The 23,327-nt window shown below is 40.9% G+C and overlaps 1 protein-coding gene across 50 annotated transcripts in view; it reads left to right on the top strand.

Moving 5' to 3' along the window:
* Window positions 1–23,327, top strand: part of clasp2 (cytoplasmic linker associated protein 2) — a 58,079-nt gene that overhangs the window by 19,676 nt on the left and 15,076 nt on the right. For 5 of the 50 annotated variants that reach the window (XM_081612683.1, XM_081612695.1, XM_081612680.1 and 2 more), the window contains 20 exons: window positions 7,116–7,253; window positions 8,513–8,586; window positions 8,708–8,800; window positions 8,893–9,038; window positions 9,667–9,802; window positions 9,883–9,953; window positions 10,046–10,105; window positions 10,850–10,927; window positions 11,082–11,249; window positions 12,657–12,697; window positions 13,060–13,212; window positions 14,620–14,643; window positions 14,951–14,968; window positions 15,560–15,661; window positions 15,884–15,910; window positions 17,450–17,476; window positions 19,876–20,049; window positions 20,208–20,252; window positions 21,208–21,315; window positions 22,760–22,822. In XM_081612683.1, coding sequence (XP_081468809.1) covers window positions 7,116–7,253; window positions 8,513–8,586; window positions 8,708–8,800; window positions 8,893–9,038; window positions 9,667–9,802; window positions 9,883–9,953; window positions 10,046–10,105; window positions 10,850–10,927; window positions 11,082–11,249; window positions 12,657–12,697; window positions 13,060–13,212; window positions 14,620–14,643; window positions 14,951–14,968; window positions 15,560–15,661; window positions 15,884–15,910; window positions 17,450–17,476; window positions 19,876–20,049; window positions 20,208–20,252; window positions 21,208–21,315; window positions 22,760–22,822 — 1,746 coding nt within the window. Of the gene's footprint in view, window positions 1–5,486; window positions 6,220–7,115; window positions 7,254–8,512; window positions 8,587–8,707; window positions 8,801–8,892; window positions 9,039–9,666; window positions 9,803–9,882; window positions 9,954–10,045; window positions 10,106–10,849; window positions 10,928–11,081; window positions 11,250–12,656; window positions 12,698–13,059; window positions 13,213–14,619; window positions 14,644–14,950; window positions 14,969–15,559; window positions 15,662–15,883; window positions 15,911–17,449; window positions 17,477–19,875; window positions 20,050–20,207; window positions 20,253–21,207; window positions 21,316–22,759; window positions 22,823–23,327 lie in introns of those variants that run through there. The other 45 variants (XM_081612714.1, XM_081612694.1, XM_081612709.1 and 42 more) reach the window with 28 other exon arrangements.

The raw sequence follows: 23,327 nt of genomic DNA, 5'->3' as shown, positions 1-23,327 counted from the left end.
TCTTCTAACCTCAAAAACGTTGAGCTCTTCACCAAAGATAAATTGTCAGAATGTCAGTGGGAAGATTCAAAAAGCTGGCCAGCTATTCTAAAAGAGGGTTGAATGCAAATAAATATTTTTCAGTGAGAATTGAGAACAGAATAAAAAAAAAATCTTTAATATGCCATGAAAAGATGTAAATAAATACAAACCTTTTTTTTTCTTTTTAAAAAAAAAAAATATTACATCTATATTGTCTTTTGCTAGATACCTGTTCGTGGTTGAATGAAAATAACTTACGTTAAATCTGCAAGTGGAATTAATAATTTTGGACTCAACTGTATGACTTGTTCTCCGATTAGGAAGATACATAAGTTTTAGTTTCCAACCAACCGATGAGAAATTGATTCTTTTAGTGTGTCTCTGTTTTTACACGATGCTGAAACGGCAGGATGAAAGATTCAAATAAAGTCTTCTGGATTGATCAAACATTGAGCTTTCTGTAAAAGAAAGAAATAGTTTCTTTCTTTTACATTGTTTTATTTTACCTGATGTCTTTATAAGAAGTCGGTCACAGTGGAGCAGGTCAGCAGAGGGCCAGGGAAGCGAAACTATCCACTAATCAGTGTGGCAAATGTGCTGCCATTTTAATAGGATACTCCAGATTTATAAATATTTTATCTGAAATAACTTTTGTCCCCTCTCTGAGTGGCCGTATAAATCCATTTCTTTAGAGTGGAAGTGGTAAGGCCAATAAACTCCTGGACTGGTGAAAAAGTGCAATAAGATGCATTGGGTTTATAACTATTTTGATAAATGAAATTGTAAGAAATGACAGCTCACAAGGTGCATTTTGGGTTAAACGTGAATTTTTGTAATCCCTGGTTTATGTAGAGATAGTTGATTTTATGGTTTCTCTTGTTTTCAACGTTTTTGTAGTCAACTCAGAACTTTAGTGTAGCTGTCACCAGAGAGAATGTGGAGAACAAGCACAGTTCCAGGAAATAAATCTGGTGAGGTTTTTTTTATGTTTTATATATATTTTTTTTTCTGCTAAGCTAAAGATTTTTTTCTTGGAAATCATTCTAAAGAACAGGTGGAACTTAATGCTTTTTGATTTTTTTGTGTGTCTTTGTCTTCCTTTAGGAAGTTAGTTGAGGTTTATAGTTGTGCTTTTCAATATTTCATCACAGTTGGAAAATTGTCAATTTTACCCCAACCCTGAGATTACCAAAACACAAAACAAAGTTGGAAGCTAAAACAGAATATTGTCTCGTATTCCATGCGTTCAACTTTCTGTCATGCCAAAAAGTTGGTGTTTTTATTTGGTGTTAAAGGAGAAGGTTTTATTTTTTTATTATTTTAAGTTATGATTAGAGATGTAGTGAATTTAGTTTTAATTTACAGCTTAATATGTAAAGTATTATAAAGTGTAAACTCTTCCCTTAAGAATTGAACGCCGAAATGAGACTGTTTAAGTTGCTTTTGGTTACAGTGAGATATATTTTAAAAAGATGAGTAACTGTAAAAACATTGCTTTTCAAGTTTCATCAATATGCAGTAATCAAACATTGTCCATTACATAACTAAGTCTAACTGCTCACATATTCTCAAAACAAATTATTCCCAGTTACCTACTAGGATGTGTTTTGAACAGTTCTTTTCTGAACTGAAAGACCGGCTGCTGATTTGTGTCTTATTGGCTTCATATTTGCCGTTGCTTTGCTAGTTTTAATTACGATAAAAATGAAGAATTTTGTTTAGCTTGGCCCCATTCAATTCTGTAGCAGCTCACTTTTAAACTTGGGCTCTAATACGGAAATGACTTGAGTCATGCTTCTGTAGTAGCATTTCAAATTTTGACACATCTGCTACAGTCTAATAAAAACTAAACTTAACTTTATTAAACTCTTCAACCTGATTGTCCTGTCAGTTTCTGGTTGCCTCCCCACAGACATCACCAGTGAAGTCTAATCTGCTTGTTGTAGTAAAAATCCATCCAAAATGATTTAAACAACACGAGTGAAATCTGACGTCTGTTTCATTTTACGCACCTCTCGGCCTCTCACTTCAGGACAAACTTGCGCGGTCTGTTAAAATCCAGACGCACACGGACGCGTTCCCTCTCGTCTTTGCCCCACATTGCTGTTAGGCCAACTCCCGGCGAGAGGAAGCTGACCGAGATCTGTGCCAGAGGCCGAATCGCAACGCCGCGCCTATCACTGCCTCTCCCTGATTCATCGTGACAGGAACAGAGAGCAACGCTCTGCAAACAAAAGAGCGAAGGAGGCAGAGGCGGAAACAAATGAGGAAGAAACTAGACACCAAGGGGGACAGAAGTGAATAGAAAGACAACAGGAGTGTTTTACCTGTAACACTGTGAGGATTGAGGATGACGAGGTGGTAACTGGGTCTGTTTTTTTTTTTTTTTTTTTTTTTTCTTTTTTTTTTATCATCTCATCTGGCTGTGGATTTTGGCTCCCAAGACAAAACGCTGTCAGCATATGGTTTTAAATTGAAATCAGCTTAAACCTCATGTACTTTCCCTCATGTGCTTTGGCACAGATGGACAACATCTGCGCATGTGGAGGAAAACTGGGGTGTCCTCAGTTGTCTCTGTTATGCTGGACTGGATCAGTTTGTAAACGCACACATTTGCATGGATGTGTCCGTTTTTTTTTTTTTTTTTTTTTAATTCTTTTATAAATTAAAAAATAATCTAGGAGATATTATAGAAAGACTTGGGGCATTTAGCCAGACGCATGCATGAGTGAAACCCGACAGATCAGTTATTCCATTTTACCATAGCTTAAGTTTTCACAAAATTAAAAGTGAAAGTAAATAGTGGTACCTTAAAGTGTCAAAGCAAATGAAACTATCTAATTTTCTCGTAATTTTTTTCCAGCTATGTTAGCTAAACGTAGTTCTGATGTGAGAACATGAACCATGACATAGCCGCGGCTGCTTGTATGGCTAGCCATTACGTCACGTCATTTGTTCCCGTCTCAGAAAGAGATATATGAAAGGTATTTATTGCACTGCACCCTGACCAACAGCAAGAGCCTTCATGTCTTGCATTGCACTTAAGTTTTGACAGGGATTGACAGACACACTAATCTCACTCACCCTCTCTTACAGACAGGCCCATTCTGCTTCAGTGCGTCGCCAGCTCTGCAAAGAGCCTTGACCCTGTTTCCAGGCTAGACTGGTTGCTATTGCAAAGCTTTTCTCTTAATATTATGGGCCATCCCTTTTGCCCAACTTGGAGCTGGGAGTGTGTGTGTATTTGTCTGCATTTGATGAGATCTTTTTCTCTAGGCTGTTCTAGAAATAGAGTAGTCTGTCTGTCTGTCTTTTATTTAAAGACTCATATGTGTCTTGCTCTTTTTTTTTGTCCCATATTACGTCTCTTCCATACAGTTTGGTTAGCGATGCACCAACAAGCCAATTCCTTGCAAGTTTTATATCACTTTTATTGAATCCTGCATCAATTAAACGACGGTTTTACTATCTGCATAAAGTGGAATTTGTCACGGCTTTCTCAAATACGATCATAAACTCAATTCCAAATACACAGTAGAGATGTCCAACTTTTTAATGCAGCGTTAAATCATCAATTAATTTATTACAACAGTAAATAATCCTTTGGCAGCATTTTGTCGTTATAATAGAAACAGAGGTGATGCTAAATGATGTGTGTGAAAGAGAGAGAGAGCAGTCAGCGTTCCACAACTCTGCAGTTAAACAGAGTTTTATTATTTCAAAATGAGTTGTTTTACACTTTCTCTAGTCTTTCCAGGCGTGATGATGATTTTCATACTTAGCATTGCTAGCTGTAAACGCCGGTCTGTGTGTTTTCTGTAGGTTCAGTAAATCCTTACATTAACAAAGATCTCCACACGTGCAGTATTTCCTCAACTAGAAGATCCCATGAAGCAGTTCGACTATTCAGAGGAATGAAACAGAGTAACTTCTCTGTAAAATGTTTAGCTTCCTGTTCGCTGCCTACTTTGAACTCCTTGCTCTAGAAACGGCTGATGATCCTTAATAGAAAACAGTTTTCTTTTTACAAGCTTCTCATGACTTTTCGAAGCATGACCGTATTTTAAGCACCTCACTGATAAACGTAAATAGCCGACACTTGCTTAGGTGTTTTGTAATCAAGCAGTTGGCTGCAAGTCTCTACAGAATCAAAATATTTTTCCATACTATTGTTGATCCCATATGAGGGTCATTTTCTCTCCCGTCTTTTGAAGCTGCTCACTGTCGCATGGTCTTGAACTGGAGTTTGTGAGATCCTTGTGTCCCTGCAGCTCACATCAGACCAGCGCTGCCACAAGCTGTCAGTGTAGTGAGTGTTTTTTTTTTGTGTGTGTGTTTTTGTTTTTTAAACCTACCCAATTCACCTTGAGAACAGCATCCGTGCTGCCCCCTTGTGGTCAGAACATTAATAAAAGAAATTTGCTTATGCAGATCTTTAAATGCGTCTTTCATCAGCTTTTTCTCTTTCCGCATGGATTTCCCGTTTCTTTCTGTCAGCTTGTAACGGATATTCTGATGAAAGATCAAAGTCCTCTTCTCCTCTTTCCTTTTTTCTGTCATCCATCAGCTTATATTTTTTGTTGTTGTTTTATTGGATTTGCAGTTTTAGGAGAACAGGAGTTTGCAGACTTTGTGCACAGGTGTGCTGAAATGAATTTGGGAATATTGTCAAATCAAAGCATTTGACACATTTCTTTCTTCTTTTTTTTCCTCCCTTATTCCTGTCTTTGACAGCTCTCCTGAAACGGAGAGAGGAGGGAATCTCGGCCCGGAGTTTCCATGGCAACCATGTCTAGTGCATGGGGAGCTGTTATCCCTGTTTGTGGGTGTGTGTGTGTGAGTTGGCGTGAGCAGACCGGCTTTATTCTCAGTGTTTCAGCATTATTGCTGAATCTCTGGATCCAGAATGAAATCTTTTGGTTTGGCGAACTATCATAAAGTTTGTGAATCAACAATTAGACTAACGATGTGTGTTCGTCTGGACTCTACTCTGTTGTCTTTGTTCTGCCCTTCACCCTGACACATGTACTCCTCTGGGGTCTGACTAGACAAAAGCAAAGGATGCGAACCCTGTGATGGCCAGTGAGTCATAATCAATGGCCAAAAGGTTACTGCATATTGCCAATTATGACCCTGGAGTTTTGCTCTCCATTTTACTGTCTTTAAAAATGAACTTAAAAAGAAAGAGTGTTTGACATCTGACTTAAAATGACAGAAAATAGACAGTTTTATTTGTTCATTTGAAACGAGCATATCTTTGATTGCAGCTACATTTTGTTAGAGTCCAGTTGACTTCTTTACTTACATAATTTTGATATAGTTCTTTGTTCTCAGGAGTAACTACAGTGGCTTAATACTCTAAAAATAGTCTTTATGTGAAAGTAAACTTCACAGATGTTGTATTGTGAAAAGCCGCTGCCGTTTTTGATTTTATGGCTAATTGAATAAAATAATAAAAGAGCGGTAAATCAAGTCAGGATGGTGAGACGGTCGAGGTCTTTGATGGGCGTGGTCGTACCATCCTAATCATCAAATTTTTTGATGATTGCCTGCTCATCCTTTGTTCTTTTTATGAGAGTCTAGATATAAAAGTGTGTTTTTTCTCTCTCTCTCTCTCTGTAACATTTTTGCTCAAACAATGACTGTGTTGTTTATAAGTGGACGCACAGCAGAGAGGGTGGGGGCGGCAGTGAGAGGCTACGTTGTCGGGGATAATGAGTTCAGGTTAGGCGGTCTGGCATGAACACACCAAGCAGCCCCGTTAATATTCCTGGGGTGTCTGATTTTGTGTGTGTCTCCCTTTCTCTCTCTCTCTCCCTCCCACCACAAACCGAGAGGCCTGCCTCCGCACTGGCTGGAGCACCATGATGTCACCTCGCATCTGATTGGCCCACCGGGCTGCTGAGGGAAGGAGGAGAGAGGCTGAGGGAAAGGGAGAGGGAGGGATGGAGAGGAGAGAGAAATGAAGGAAAATGCCGGCACTTGTCTGGGTGGAGGGGGACTTTTTTTTCTTTTCTTTTTCTTTTTTTTATTTTGATTTTGGACGCACAGCTTTAGCCTTCACCATGAAGTGTGTGTGAGGAGAGTGTGTGTGTGTGTGTCTGATTTGGGGGTACGACTTGGAGAAGAGAGGAGACCCCGGCACACCACGCCCTCCTAGAAGCATGAGACGACTTATCTGCCAGCGGATCTGTGACTGTGAGTGCAGGGATGGACTTGGCTGTCTGTGTGTGTGTGTGTGTGTGTGTGTGTGTGTGTGTGTGTGTGTGTGTGTGTGTGTGCGCGCGCGCGCGCCTGCGTGCAAAATCTCCGGTCGTTTGTAGATGAGCCGACGCGTGTGTCAACGTGTAGGGTGGTGGCTTTAGCGCATTTCTCCATGGCTGGTTGTCAAAGCAACGGGAGCTCGACTGCATTCCCGGGCCAACAGTTTTGATCTCCACAGTGGACGTTTGTGTGTGTGTGCACGCGTGTGTTTTTATGTGTGTCCACATGTTATTCTGCACATTGCTGTTGCAGACAGGTCTCAGGTTTCAGTCCCAGATCCCTGCCTTGCTTTATTTCTGCTAGCGTTCACAAAAAAATGATTTTCCCCCCCAGAGGAGGTCTGTCACTCACTGGTTGAATAGCTGGATACCTCGAGCGAACGGCTTCTTTCTTCTTCTTCTTCCCAGCAAGTGAAGTGGTTATAATTGGTATCGATTCAGTCATTCCTGAATGAACTGTCCAAAAGCTACAGCCTGTGACTCATTTTTGATTATAAATTGTTGCACTATTTTCAGCTGCAGCTGTATTCTCCTCAGTGTAGTTTAATTTACCTTTATTTCAGACAAGATCCATATTGTAACAACAGGGTAAAATAAAAATAAAATCAAAGGTTAAAGTGTGTGCAATGATGAAATACAGGTAAACGTCGTGCTTCACTTCCCTTACTCAGGAAAATGACTTGGCATTTATAAAGTTTCCCTTCTGTAATTTGGAAGCTTAAGAAAAACCCAACTGGAGTTTTTTGTCTTACTGCAGTTATGTTCCTCTTTTCTTCCTCTGGAGGATTTTGACACGTGTTGTGACGCTTCTTTCCGTCTTCCCTTTCTCAGATCGTAGTTTCGATGATGACGACAGCGTGGATGGGCGCTCCTCCTCAGCTCAGGCTGCTTTCAAGATTCCCAAAGTTCCCAAGAAAGCTGCAGAGTCCTCTGCTGCACGCAGACCCAGCGCCACCAGCGGCAAGCTAGGTGTTTTACATACGTCTGCTCTCACACACCGAATGCAAAATGAGCAAAAGCTCGACGATGATTTATTTATATTTATCTGTTTCTCCAATGAGCGAATGTATTGTAATGTCCTTTTTGTGTTTAAGGTTGAACCTCTCTGGCTTCAGTCCTTCAACTTTACTGTTACAGATAATTAATAAAGATAACTTTTATTTTCAAAATATTTTTTTATGAGCAAAAGTAAGTTTATTCCATCAAATTAATTAAAAAAAGGAAAAAAAAGGAAACGCTTACTCGTCCAGAGTTTGCATACAAAGGGAGACATTTTCCTGTCTTACTCTTCAGTATGATGATTATGGCTTCCCGCTAATGGAAACTTCAAACTCTTGGATTGTTGTAAACCAACTAAAAGTAATTTAAATGCTTAAATCTCAATAATATGACTTCTACAATCATGCTGACTCGATATTCACCCTCAGACAATTAACACAACGTTTACTAACAAAGGTGTTGCAACCTAGCATGTTGGTGGAAAGTTAAGTGTAAGGAAAAACGTAACAGAAAAAGGTTCAAAAGCCATGTATTTAAAGACCGACAATTAAAATGAACTGAAATATAAAAAGAAAAGGCATATTTAAACATAAAAAGTGATAGTTTTCACATTTGAATCAGTGTTCTGTCAGGACATTGCCTTGAATGTGATTCTCTTTACTCTGTCTGCATGCAAATGAAAGTACACCCACACACTCTAGCTGGCCCAAATGTCACAATAGTCGGACAGATCGGTGTGAAAATAACTGTTTGTATTTGTATATTACCACGCAGAAATAGGAAAAGATTTGTGTAGCGTTATTCTTAGTAATGTCATGTCAGCATAATGTCTGCTCCCTGTTTGTATCCTCTACTGTCCTGTCATGATTGATTTGCCTCCTTCCCTGTGAAAATCCTGTTTCCTGCTAGCTTTACTGCTTTCATAATCGGATCATCTTGAAATTCTTTTTTTTTTTGTACTCCTGTTTCCTTTCTTGTTCCTGTCTTCATTTCTGCGGTCAGGAGTTGTAGGATGCGTGGTCAACAAGCCACTCAGACCCCGGAGCTTTCTGATTGGCATACTCATTACCGCTGGTCGCCCATTAAAGCACAGTCAGCTACTTCTGACAGCAGACCTCTAGGGGATTATTACCACGGCTTTATTCACTCTCCATTCGACTTTTATTTTATTTATTTATTTTATTTTAGATGGACTGACTTGTCTCTCATCCGTTTTTTTCCCCCTCCAGTGTCTAAGGAAAGTGCTGGAGCAGTGGATGAAGAAGATTTCGTCAGAGCCTTTACAGACGTCCCTACAGTTCAGGTACAACATGCCCAGAAGCTAAAACGAGGACGTTTTAAAATGTTCATCCATTTTAGCAGCTTATTATTAGTGACGTAAAGGCCCTTATGAATAATGCTCACCCCTCTGCTTTCGCTTCCAGATCTACTCCACACGGGACCTTGAGGACAACCTCAACAAGATCCGCGAGATCTGCTCTGACGACAAACACGACTGGGACCAGAGATGCAACGCTGTGTGTTGATTCCCCTTCTGTCACCATTGAATTATGCTGCTCAACTTTACGTCCTGTTCTTGCTCTTAAACGCATTCTGGTTGTTTTTGCAGCTGAAAAAAATCCGGTCGCTGCTGGTCGCGGGCGCACCTGGCTACGACTGTTTTTACCAACACCTCCGGTTACTAGACGGAGCCTTCAAGCTGTCTGCTAAAGATCTGCGCTCACAAGTGGTCCGAGAGGCATGCATCACTGTGGCGTGAGTGTCGGTCACATATTTCCTCTTCCTCACGCTCTTATTCAATGTTTCATCCTCTAAAGTCCATCCATCCGTTTTTTTATTAGTTCGTCCATAACAGTTTTGTTTTCCTTTGCCTTCTGACTTTCTGTTCTCCAAGCTTAAAAACTGACCTCTGTGAATTTAGACAAAATTTTTACCGTTTCAAACTGAAAAATGTACGAAAACAACTGAAAAATCAGTGAAAATATATAAAAAATGAAACGTGTGTGAGCAGCAGTAATTGATTATTGTAACAAATGTCCAGATCAAATTGAGAAAAGAATCAGAATCATTTTATTGCGACTAAACACGTTCACAGACTATGAAATTGCTTTGATGTAAGGAGATTGCTTACATCAAAGCAATTTCCTAGTCTTGCTTACAGTCTTGTTACATTTTTTGTGAAAATGTAACAAAAAGAAAAACTTTAATTAAAAATAAACCAAGCAAAATTGTGTTCTGCAGATCAGCCCGAACAGCTGTAACTGTTTTTGCACATCCAATGTGTGAAATAAGCTGAAACCCGCTGTTCGGGCTCATCGTTAAAGGGTTAAAAGTAGTTTATGTCAAACCGTGTCTAACCTTTGTCCATCTATTTCTTAATTAGCCATCTCTCGTCAGTCCTGGGCAATAAGTTTGACCATGGAGCCGAAGCCATCGTCCCCGTTCTGTTCAACCTCATTCCCAACTGCGCCAAAGTCATGGCCACCTCTGGCGTCTCCGCCATCCGCATCATTATACGGGTGAGTGTTTCCCCCGTTTGGTCGTAAGAGTGTCTGGTATTTAGGTCAGACCTTTCGTTTCACATCCTTTGTTTCCGTAGCACACCCACGTCCCGCGGCTCATCCCTCTGATAACCAGCAACTGCACGTCCAAATCTGTGGCTGTAAGAAGGTAAAGCAAACAAACAAACTAACCAACGGATGCGTTGGTGCTGATGAGTACGCTAAGAGAAAAGCTCATGAAAATAAATGTCTAATTTCCAGGCGCTGTTATGATTTCCTGGACCTTCTTCTACAGGAATGGCAGACCCACTCTCTAGAAAAGTGAGGACATTAAAACTATTCACTGTTTCTGTCTTAAAAGCAGGACAAACTAAGCTCTCAGTCCTCCTCTGCAACCACTTTGGCAGATGATGTGATTAAAGATTTACAACTAGAAATGTTTCCCCAGCATTTTTTTTATGTCATGTACGTTATGAAACAACAAAAATGGGAATACTGACTGTAAATTGTGCCAACTATAAGCCTGTCATCGTAGCTGTAATTTGACAAAACCATTGAACTGTTGCTGAGACTTTTCTACGACTCGGTAGATGCTGTGTGATGTGGTTTGTTGTGAAAGTTGCACAGATTTACAAATTTGCGGCAATGAATATATATATATATATATATATATATATATATATATATATATATATATATAATATGTATGTATATAATATGAATTAGTAAATGGATTTTAACTCTGTTGACCAACATTTTTGATTTGGTGCGTTGAACTTAAAAAAGGTCAAATTATTCAGTTGTTTGAAACGATTAGATTTTTTTTATTTCTGTCAAAAGCGTTTAACTTGATGAATTCTTTTGATACCATGCAAAAAGATACCAAATTATTTCTCACAAACTGTGTCTGCAGTGTTCCTACAGTTTGGAGGACTAGATCAGAACGGCTTAGTCCGAACCGATCTGCTAGATTTACATTCGCGTTTTTTCAGATGCAGACATGTTGTTTCTCACTTAACACTCCTTCTGTTTTTTGTTTTTATTTTATTATTATTATTGCCCCAGACACACTGCAGTTCTGGTGGAAAGCATCAAAAAGGGAATTCGAGATGCCGACTCGGAGGCCAGAGTGGAGGCCCGCAAGTAAGGCAATCCGGATGCAGAGGCTTTCCAGAAAACTCCATTACGATCGCTCTGCCTCTCCGCTGTTTATCTCTCTTATCCCATCTATTTTTCTTTACTCTCTCCTGTTGGTTGGTGTTTTTCTGCCTCCTCACCCGCCGTTTGTCTCTTAAAGGGCCTACTGGGGCCTGAGGAACCACTTCCCAGGTGAAACCGACGCTCTGTACAACTCCTTGGAGTCGTCTTACCAGAGGACGCTGCAGTCCTGTCTGAAGAGCTCCGGCAGCGTGGCCTCTCTTCCCCAGAGCGACCGCTCCTCATCGTCCTCCCAAGAGAGCCTTAAGTAATGAATGTTCAGAGCTGTTCGCCCGTTACTTACTTTAGAGCTCTTAGTTTGCCGAGTCTCTGCAGTCGAGCATTTGGGTAAAAGTAATTTTGGAGGAAAAGGGATTTATTTGCTTTCTGATCTTTCAGCCAACATTACGGAAAGCCTCCCTGTTAATCCGCTCCCTGGTTGGGAGATTTTCTGCCCCTTGAATATGTGAATGAATTTAAATGGGCATCCCGTTACATTAAAAAAAACAAACAAATAAATCTATTATTGTCATCATCTACCTGTGGTTGTAAAACCAGGTGGAGCATCTAATGTCTCACAACCGTATTTAACTTTAGACTTACCTCACTAATTCAATTAGAGAACTAAATGTTTTATATATTCAGCTCTGGAAAGAAAATGAAGAGTCCACTGCACCGAACCCCGTTGGAAACCTCACGATTATTCCACCAAATATCGATTTCTGAGTTAAAACATCAGTATTGTTGTTTCTAAATGAATATGAACTTGTTTTCTTTGCATTATTTGAGGTCTGAAAGCAGAGCGTTTGAGTCCTGACCCAATATCCCATATAAAAAATATGGGATATTGCCAAATATTCCATATTGAACTTTGTGAACTTGCTGGCCAGTCAGTAATGGGGATTATTGTTGCAGGTGTTGTTAGTAGTGTTAGTACTTTTAGAAGTGTGGTCAGCTTCTGAGACCTGCTGGAAAATGTTGTCAGCATCTGCATAAAGCTCGTCCAGTCCTTCTACCCTTGGCTCAGACAAGAAACTTCTGACGTTGCTGGTGCAGAAGTTGCTTAACACAAAGAATGACACGGTCATGTGTTGCGACTCTTTAGGCCTTGACTCCAGCAGCAGTTTAGACTTTGTGACCCCTCCCCCCACCCTCCCAAACAGTTGATTCTGCTTTTCCTTCGCCGCCTCACAAAGGCTGTGATTATTTTACCAGAATATTATCCTTCCACTCAACTTTCCATTAAAATGTTTGAACTTGGCAAAAAGTAATCTTTTGTAGCTTTATTTCTTTTGTTTATTAGACCAGAACGCAGCATTTCTCTGTTTAAAAACTCCTTTCATTGGTCGTGTATAATATTCTAGTTTGTACTAATGTACTCTAAATAGGTGTAATTCGTGATAATAATGAAGAGAAATGTTGCAATGTTTCTGTGCAAATTAAATATGCATGTAGGGTTTTTTTTTTTCTTAAAGTAACTTTTTGATGAAATACTAAGTCTAGGTGCTCAGTGGGTTCTCCAGATATTGTTCAGGATATTTTACAGTTTAATTTAGAACGATGCAGGAACTTGCTTCCACGCCGTCTGCTTGGAGGCGACGTGAACTCTGACAGGTTGTTACTTTGGTCATATGAGCGTTTGAGTCCTGACCCAGTTTTCTCCCTCTTTTATCAGCCGTCCTCTGACTTCCAAGTGGTCGGCCGCTCCGGGGCGAGGTGAGAAAAGCGCACCCACACAGAGCGGCCGATAACACACACACACACCTTCCTTCAACACGTAATCTGAAGTTCAGATCTCACACACACGGAGAGAGGCAGATGTTGTTTCCTTCGAAATCTTTTCCCCATCATTCCCATTTACATCGTTCAAACAGTCACCACCTCATGTGATTTGATTTTTTTTGTACACATATACATGTTGGGGTATGTGTATGGATGTTTTCTGTGTTGTGCAGTACAGTGCCTGCATGTGTTTGTGATGTTGTTGTTGTGTTTTTTTTTGTTTTTGTTTTTTTTCCCTGTATATCCCGTCACCTTCCATCCCTTCTTTCCCATCATCACACCTGCTCCCCCATCAGTCCCTGCTGGTTCAAGGGGCGGGGCTTCCTCGGTCTCCCTGCAGCGTTCCCGCAGCGACGTGGACGTGAACGCGGCAGCAGTTGCTAAATACCGGCACGTCGGACAAACCAAGGGAGCGAACCGCCTGCCCCCCGGCTCCTACTCCTCTCTGGGTAAGAGCCCCGACAGGCGAGGTAGACGACAGATCAGACAGAGCAGGCCGTCGGTCAGCAGGTGCTCGGCGGGAAACGAGGCGGCCGGATATGAACGACGCCTAAGGAGTCGTCTCAGATCAGTGCAGGGATAAAATCTCAGATAAAGTCGGTTCTCGGGGATGAAGCCACAGACTCGCACGCTTTTATTGCTTTGAACCGCTTCTGCTCCTCTTCTCTCCTTCCCACTTGCCCGTCCACCTGTCAGTCCGTTGATGTTCTGCATGTTACGTAGATGAATGTTACTCCTTTGTTTCAATTTGTACGCCTGCAGAAATAGTCAAGCTCTTTGAACTTGTTCATACTTTGTTACGTTACAACAACAATCTGCTGTTTTTTGTTTTGTTTTTTTTTCTTAATTGGGATTTTATGTGATGGACCAACACAAACTAGCACACAGCTAAAGCGTTTGAGAAATGTGGCACGCTTTTGGATTCATCCTTTAATCTAGTACAGCCAATGGCTGCCGAGATCCACAGTTCAGGTGAAAGAATCTATAAACTGTTAATCATTCACTCAACGGAGAAATGGCAGGAAGAGCTATCAGTGGAAATGGAGGTCATGTTTACAACAAGACATGTAGGGGACGGACGCAGCAAACCTGTGCAAGAGTTTTCCAGTTGAGTGAGGCAAAATAAAGGTGTGGCGAAAGACTGACATTGTACGTTATCTTGAACACATCATCCCTACAAAACAAATACTGCAATACAACCACAGCTACAATGCAATAGTTTAGTATGATACTGCTAGAATGGCCCAGTCAAAGTCAATACCTAAATCCATGTCAAAATATGTTAGAAAAATTTAAACTTGCGCTTTTCTGTCGTCATCCACCCAATCTGACAGCTGCTTTAAGAAAAGAGGATCGGACATACATTTCAGTCTCTTCAAGGTCCAAAGATCACAGGGATTGCCCCTCTGTAGTTGGAGTTTAAGGTTTTCTTTGAAAATGTTAACTTCAGTGAGTCAAATAGAAACGCACAGCTTTATTTTTTAAACAGGAAAACCTTTGGAAAACATGTAATGGTTTTTTTTTTTCTTCCTTTCACAATCACGCGGCACTTTGTGTCGGTCCGTCACATAAGAGGAGTTTGTTGTTGTAACGAACATCTGCACGATTCTTTGAGCAAATGGTATGTTACTAATGCACTTTGTGCTCCTCTCTTCTTTCTTTTTCCTCTATCTGCCTTCCTCTTCTCTGCCTCCTGTGTTTGTCATTTTTGGCTCCTTGTTTTTCCCCCCACACCATTTCTTTAAAATCCTCATTTTCTTCCAATCCTTGTTCCTTATTTCTTTTGTTTGTATCTATATATATATTTTTTTGCTATTATTTCTTTTCCTCCTTTTCGGCTCTCTTTGCTACTTAAGATGATGCCTCTGATAAAACGGATGGTAAGATCATCTCACTCTGCTTCATCCCTTTGCTTTCTCCTTTAATCACTTCCATCCCGGCTTATTTAAACTGTTATGACCACAGCGCCCCCTGCTGTCCATCTTGTATACATGGAAGTTATCATATGCTTTTAATTTTAAACTAGGAGTCTAACCATTTTGCATTTGATTCAAGCTGCTTCAGTCAGATTTTTTTTTACGTCAGGGGTATACAGGATGTGTTTTGAGTCATGTGATGATAGAAATAATACACTATAGAAGGTGGAACCACACATTTACAACCTGCTCCCTCTTTGTCTGTCTGTAGGAACCAGGTCAGACAATGGTAAGACTCCTGTTAGGTTTGTGTTGGTATTTGGGGATGTTCTAGGCTAGAAAACCCAGTTATAGATCCCAGCAGTTATTTGCAGAAATCCAATCTAGTTTATTTTTTTCTGTTTTTTCCATAATTGAAGAATGATTGAAATAATTATAAAATAAAAAGCAAATGCTTAAGCTAATGTTGTAGCTCTTCTTCTTCTAGCATTTAGTATTGCAAACTAACAGAGTAGAGTGAGATTAACTCATTAATAATAATAATAATCAACTAAATTGCTGCTTTTAACAAAGAAAATAATCAGCACTATAATCATTATAATCCACTGATTATTGTACGGTGCAAAAGGCTTCCTGCTTGATTAAATCCTCCAATTACTTTGCGATATCTGGTGGCTTTATTGTCTTATTTGCCGCTCAACCATCCCTGCTGTTTGCATCTGCGCCTGGCTGATTGTGAATGTCGACAGAGCAACTTTTAGCGTTAGATGCTTTCCATCGGCTGCTGGCGCTCCTTTGCTTCTGGGCTTTGTTCTGCTGCAGACGGCGCTGCCGCTGTGGGGGCAGGAAGTCAATGTCTGTCGTCCTCCTTCACACGCAGGCCGAGTTCGTGCCAAGCAGCCCCTGTCGACCGCCAGCACCGTGTCGAGCCAGGTGGACTCTCGAGGGCGCAGCCGCGCCAAGATGGTCTCCCAGTCGCAACGTAAGTAACCTTTTCCCGCCTCGTCCTCTCTGGGCAGAAGACGCTTTTTCTCCCGCCCCCTATGATCTAAGGAGTCGCAGACATGCCGGGTGTGTGCGTGCGTAAGGCGCTTGCCAAAATTCTTGTTTTGTTTTTTTTTTCTCAGGATTTGATTGTGGAGTTTCACAATTTGTTGCCGTCACGGTGACGATAAGCTCCATGTTAATGTTTTTGTGCCTTCAGGTTCCGACGAATCCGATTGCACGCCAGGTATCCTATCTGTTTGTCGGAGTGTGCTTGTCTTTGTGTCCCACAGTGGGATTGGTGGCTCACCTGCTGCTGCTCTCATTCTGATCAAGGTGTTTCATTAAAAAGAGTAGTGTTTGTACTTCCCTCTGCATGCCGTGTCTCATCACTGAGGTTGGTGTGGTGAATATGTTGCTTTACACGGCCTTAGCGTGGCTTTGGCTAATGTTGTAAGAAAGGTACTTTAAGCAGAAGTATTCATACCTTCTTTTTTTTTCCCCCATATTTTGTCCACTATCAACCACAGACGTCAATGTGTTTAGGAGTGATGGACCAGTGGGTATCCAAACTTTTTGACAAGTCAAAAGTACATGTGGGCCACAATTGCTTTTGTTTCCCAATTAAAAGTGAGAAAATGTAAAAGTCAGTTCTTTAACTCAGCAATATTTTTGATATTTAAAGGCATTAAAAAATGCTTTCAAGTAACATCTGCTAAGAATTGCAACAGGAAAATGAGAATAAGAATATTTTTCATGTTCAGATTTTTTTTTTGGCTTTATCTAGTGTGCTTTTTAAAAATTATTTATCATCATTTTAAATTATTTCCAAAACTGACTCGTTTTTGACTAATTTTAAATCTCATTTAAATATTTCAAGAAAACCTTATCGATTAGATGGAAACTGATTTTATTTCCCAGGAGCCGGATCCATCTGGGTTTTATGTTTCCATAACATAAAGTAGAGAGATATTGACTGTTTAGTTAAGTATTTGTTTACTTATTTCAAGTAATGTTGTTAATACAACACTCAATGGGATTGTTAAGTTTTCAGAATATTGTTTAGCCCTAATTAGCAAGTAAGTTTAAACTTGATTAGTTTTTTAGGGGGGTTAAGGAGTCGGGTAGATTTTGGAGGTACTTTATCCAGAAAGACTGAGGGGAAAACGTGTCTCTTTGGATCCTAAAGGTTGCAGACCTCTGGTCAATCACATAAAATCCCAATGTAATAAATTATATGGAATAGTTCAAGCAGTATGAATGCTTTTTAAGGGACAAATCATGCAGAGATACGTGTGGCATAAACTGAGTTAACCAGTCGAACTTGAACATTTAGACGGAAAGCCACTTTCAGTTTCTCTCATCAGACTTTTAAACCCTGAATCCCAGTATTCATTTTGCGTCTATAAAACGAGGCTTAAAGATGCAAGAGAGAGAGAGTGAGACCGTGTTGTTGTTATTTATTTATTTTTTTAAATATTTTTATTTCCTCATTGTGACAGGTAGACCAGACATGCACTGCTTTTCCCAGTCTACCATCTGCGGCTGGTTCAGTTCGTCTGTGCTATTGTTTTCTCTTTAGCGATTTGATTTGACTAACATGCCGAAGCTTCACCTTCACTGTCGCTTTGAAACACACGGATGCGCTCCCATCTGACTCTTTCTCGCTCCCATGACGCTTCTGCATTAACCCATAACTCATCTGATTTTAACCCGCTGTTCCTTCGCCTTCCTCCTTATCTCTGCCCTCTCCCCCTTCTCTCAACCAATGGGCTTAATGTCTCAGGATCTCAGTCTGCTAACCCTGTTGGTGGTAAGGCTACAGCGCTACTGTTTTTTTGTTTTTTTTTCCTTCACTCCCTAATTCTAGTCTGTCTGGTTTCCTTTGTTCCCCTGACTTCTCTTTTCTGTCTTTTTACCCATATTGCACTTAGACAGATCACTTTAAAGCTCCCTGCACTTGTGGCTGAGGCATGCTGGGATTTGTAGTTACAAATTACGGCTGTTTAGCTTTCATGCTAATCGCTAATTTGTTTTGGTAGTGTTGAGTTTTTGCACCCACTTGTGTCTGGATTTGCAAAAGATTCAGTTGCTTTTTTTATTTTTTTATTTTCACTTATATTTGTGTGTCTAATAATTATAAGCAAGTAAAAGAAGCAGTAAAAACATAACTGGTCACTTAATTTGCAACAAGGCGCCTGATTAGAACCAGTCGGTGTGGTATTTTGGGCTTATACGTATAAACATAGTTTTGTCTTTAATATGTTTAAGTTGGGTGCTTGTTGCTCAGTGTTGATAGTGTGTGTGTGTGTGTGCGTGCGTGCGTGCGGATTTAGATCAGTTTTTATCTGTCACACAGAGATCTGACTGACACAGACTGATCTGGATTCCTGTGTTGAAATATGAAGAGCTGTGGTAGTCCAGCATAACGTAGAGCGCTAGAGGTTTTAATCCAAACTGAAATCTCACACTTAAACTGTTTGTCCTGAGGGTTGTAGAAGAACAAATCATTAGACCGCACTGCAAAAACACAAAATATCTAAGCACACTGGAAATAAGACGAAACTAACATAGAAGTAACTTTTCAGCAGAATATAGGAGCTTGTTTTAGGTCTGTAATTCCTAAATAATGAGAAAAGTAATGGAATACGGCATTTTTCACATATTATAAAACGTAATATGGGAAGTAAAATCTACTAAGAATTGCAACAGGAAAATGACAATAATGCCATTAGTTATAATATAATATGTTTTTCCCCCTCTGGTCAGTTATTTCACTGATAACAAGCTCCTATATCGTGCTGAAAAGTTACTTGTAAGTCGTTGAACTTGAAATGAGACAAAACTAAGATATTTGCCAATGAAACCAGACTAAAAAATACTTGGTAAAGTTTTGTTTTTGCAGTGTAAAAGACTGTGTGGGCTTAGCACTCGGAGACAGGATCCCCAGGGAAAAGAGGACATTAGATTGTAAGATTAGTGTATTGATGATGGGTAAAAAAAATCTTCTCTTTCAGTAGATATTTGGAGAACAGTTCAGCTAAATTTGATGTCATGATTTTAAAATGATCCAATTGCTGCTGTATATTTATCCATATGAATGAATCCATGCTAATGCGTCATTCCAATATTAACTTTTTGTAAGCTGTAGTTGTGTCAACCCCAGGAATCCTCTTTTCAGTCACACTGAGCACCGCTGTGTTATCTAATTACACACACACTGTATTTTAAGTTGTTAGCCATCATCTTTACAGCATCCTGTGCATTTATTGGCTCCGTGGTAAAGATGTATAAAACCCTGAAGATAAATGTAGCTTCTATGGCAGTAGAGAAATCTCCCGCTGAGAACACCAGAAAAGTCTTCAGTCGTCCTTGATGGCATTTTATTTGGTTTAAACTTTAAAGCATAAAGAGAGAGAGAGGGATCTTTGACTGTCCCGCCAGAGTCGCCCCAGATCGACCTGTTCCTCCAGCTGCATTTGAATTATTGCTCTGACTGCAGTTACTGGCATCTGCTTCACCTGAACTGCATGTTCTCTTGTCTTTCTCATTTTGAAAACTAGCTGCCTTTATATTTATGCAACCTGAAAGTCGGGGAAATAAAATTTAAAGGTTCCCGGACAGTGATTATCTCAGGAGTGAAGTGTAAAAAGAAAGATGTAGAGATTGGGTTTATAATTTGAGAAGATCGGAGATAAAAAAAAAACAACAAAAAAAAAACAGAGTCACAACAAATGGAGATTTTGGTTTCTGTTCATAGAATAAATACGTGGAACAATTTGTTTAAAGAAATCAAAGAGTTTATTTCTGAGAAAATAATAAAATATAATATTCTATCAAGTGTTGTATCAAAGACAACATATCTTTTGTTTATATCACCATGTGGCATGTTCATTTAAAACGGTAAATGAATGAAATAAATGAATAGCGTAAAAATAAAAATGGTTTCAATTCTGTAAATTGTTAGATGTGACAATAAGTGCTACTGTTAAAGAACTTATTTTCAGGGATTTTTGCACATTTCAACCTGGAGTGGCTGTAGGTGCACAGGGCGATTAAATGTTTTTATACACATCACTGAAAGTGGGATAGTGTCTGTAAATGTCGTGTCGTCTTTAGCTGCATCATTACGTTCCTCTCGTTGGACGGACAGCGCTCTGACTTTCTTCTCCTTGTTTGTGTCTCCTCCTCCTCCTCCCTCCCTCCCTGAAGCCGGCAGTCGGAGCGGCTCTCCGGGTCGCGTGCTGACCACCACGGCGTTGAGCACCATGAGCTCGGGGGCTCACCGGGTGCTGGGCGGAGCCACCGGGGACGGACACAGGCGCAGCCGCATCCCCCGCAGCCAGGGCTGCTCCAGAGACTCCTCGCCCACTCGGCTCTCCGTCGGTGAGTAGCAACTCCGCTGGACCGACCCCGCGAAACCCACGACCCGTGGCGTTCCCGTGTCACGTTTGCGAAAGAGATGAATAAACACGCTTTGTTTATCAATACCAACTCTGCTTGTTTTTCCGTCTCCTCCTCCCGTTGCTTCCTCCGTCCTCTAGCTCCTTCTAGCTTTAGCTCAAACTACAACGGTGCCAGCAGAGGAGGTAAGGCTCCAGATCCGACCTCTCCTCATCCTCAATCACCCCCACCCCCTCATCTCTCTTTTATCACCTTCAAATCCACCATCCCGGCCCCATTCACCTGCCTCGGCTTCGTAGTTCCTCGTCCTCCTCTCTAATTTGTCTGACTCCGTGGCTGTGCTTGTTGTGGTGATGGGCGGCCATATTCAGATGGACATGTTTCCTCCTGTCCGTACTAATCAGCAGTGGCTGTGTAACGAGGATCATGTCAGGTGGTGATTTACCCGGGGATGGCTGAGTAGCTGCTGAAGATGAACAGAACAGTAAAGATGAGCATGCATCGCTCATCCTCTCACCCACTTGCTTCAATTGCTAAATTTGCCTTGAATGCCTCTTTTTTTTCTTTTTTTTTTCTAATCTGTGTTTAATGAGGGAAAACGAATGAATACATTGTGAGAATGTCAGGCTGCTGGGCTCTGCAGGCTTTTTGCTACTTAGAGATGCATCTCATCATGATCCCCCCCATCAGCTTCCCTGCTTAAGAAAAAGCATGATGCCTCCACTGCCATGTTTCGTCACGAGGCTGGTGTGTACAGGGTAACGTGACGCATTAGCAGTCACATTACCCTGATTGGTCGTCAGGCAACAGAAAATAGGTCTGCATTATACTTTTCATATCTAACAGTGTGAAGGTATTAAACTGTTAGAGCCACTGGTGTCGAGATGCTTCCTAAGGACCAGTCAGCCTGGCTCATTGTTTTGTTTTTTCTTGTTTGACATGTTTGTCACCTTTTCTCTCGTCTGTCTCATGTCTTCATTCGTGTGCGTCCGTTCTCCTCCCGTCACGTCTCGTGTCTGGATTTTTCCCGACTTCTTGGTTATCCGTTTCACTGTACGTTTTTTGTCTTCTTACAACCACTTTCCTCCCTTCCACTTTTCTCCTGTCCTGTCCTGCGATGTACGTTTTGGGCGGCGTTAGCTAGAGGCAGTCGGATCCCTCGGCCCAGTATGAGTCAGGGCTGCAGCAGGGAGGCCAGCAGGGAGAGCAGCCGGGACACCAGCCCCGTACGCTCCTTCACACCTCTTGGTGAGTAAGCAGTAAGAGACGAAGTGCAGGGAGAATTGAGATGAGCGAGTCTGCAGACGTGACGCCATTTTTAGGTTCTAGTGTAATTTAGTTTTTTTAACCTGTGCATATAGCGCATTACAACACATTTTTGTCATGGTTTTTTTTTTTTTTTTTTTACATTGCATCCAAAACCCTCAGTAGGGCTGGGTATTAATTGTATTATCGCCGTAAATCTCTTATCGTAAGATTCAGATTTATTGTCACAATAAATCCCGATTAATGTTTTAAGAAACCCTGAACCGACCGCATCATCTGGGTTATTTGAACTGTTTTTCTCCTCTGTTCATTAATGGTGTGTCACAACAATCTATAATCAGAATATGTGATTAAATGCAATTAGTGTGTGCATTTTAGTGACACAAATCACACTTCTTTGTGACTAAATGGTTTGTTTTTCAAGAGTAATATTTGTGTTTGTGCAGCCAAAGCCATGTAGTTATGTAAAAGAAATAAAAATAGTTTTTTATTATCACTTATTGTAATAGCACCATAAAATATTGCGATAAAACTTGAAGCCCACATTGCCCACCTCTAAACCCTCAGTGCATTTTATTGAGGTTTTATGTGACAGACCAACAAAAAGTGCTGGATGACTAAGGAGTGGGAAAAAAACAAACTAGTTTTTAACATTATTACTAATAAGATCTGAAAAGTGTGGCATGTATTTGAACTCAGCTCCTCATAGATTGTCAGACCTTCCAGGTATTTTGCAGCCTCTCGGGACAATGTGTTGTCACATTGTGTAGCTCTATCTACCAAATAGTCCTCAGCAAATTCTCCCACCTGGGCTGCAGATCTCTGCAGCTCCTCCAGAATTACTATGGGCCTCTTGGCTGCTTCTCTCATTAATGCTCTCCTTGCTATGTCTTGGTACTCCATCTCAAAAGTTTCCCAGTTTGAGATGGTGAACTGAACAGATCTCTGAGAGACGGCCGAAGCTCGGGATGTTGTTTTATAACCCAACCGGCTTTAAGTTTCACCACATGCTGCTGTTTATTTACTCTGTAAAACCTCCGACGCCTCCACGGAGCAGCTGGATTTATACCGAGATTAAAATATTTACAGGATGACTCTTGCGTGGAAATCAGATTGTACAACTGGCTGAAGACGTATGCACAACACACTTTTTCAGACTTTTCTTATGTTTTAGGCTACTTTTTGTTGGTGATCCATATAAAATCTTATATATAAATCAAATACATTCAAAGTATGAAACAGTTGAGGCATATTGACTAACTATAGTATGAATCATTTGCACTGAACCTGCCTTTCTTTCTGTGTTCACACACTGCACTTACTGTGTCACGTTTCTGCGTGTGATTCTTGCGTTCGCGTGAGCGGCTGTTAAACTCTGTGTTTGTGTGTGTTTGTGTGTGTGTGTGTGTTATAATCTTGGTTGCAGCAACTCGGAGCTACTCCCGCTCCACTGGAGCACTCCACACACCTGACGCTTTTGGGGCTGCAGGTGAAGGCTGAGTACATCTATTTCTTTGCCCTCCATCCACCCCACCTTCTCGGCCAAACTTCTCTCGCCGTTTTTCTTTGACGTCCTTCTCGGCGCCACCCGTCTTGTCCTGCTTGCTCGTGCCTCATCGATCGTTGTTTTAATTTGGTTTTTAACGTTCTGCTCTAGGATGTCGAACCCCCTCCAGTGGAATCGCATGCTTCCGCCCGTTCAGTTGCCAGCTGATAACCATTTTTTCCGTATTTTTTTTTTATCCATTTGTTTTCTTTATTTAGCTTCGACCCTTTTCTGCAGGATCACCAACATGCTCTCTTTGTGTTCCTAAGCCATCCTTTCTTCCCCCCAGTGGCAAGTTCAGTGTCGTCTAACAAGTCATCGCATTAACTTCCAGGGTTGACAATCGGGATGTGATGTTGTGTGAATGTTGTTGGTGAGGAAGGGGATCATCTGTGGATCTGGCTGAATGGAGGACAGAGAGTGTTTTCCTTTTATTCTGGAGGTCTAT

Source organism: Poecilia reticulata, chromosome 11 (genome assembly GCF_904066995.2).
Source record: "Poecilia reticulata chromosome 11, P_reticulata-male-v2, whole genome shotgun sequence".
Taxonomy (NCBI): Eukaryota; Metazoa; Chordata; class Actinopteri; order Cyprinodontiformes; family Poeciliidae; genus Poecilia; species Poecilia reticulata.
This window is presented reverse-complemented; position numbering and strand designations above follow the sequence as displayed.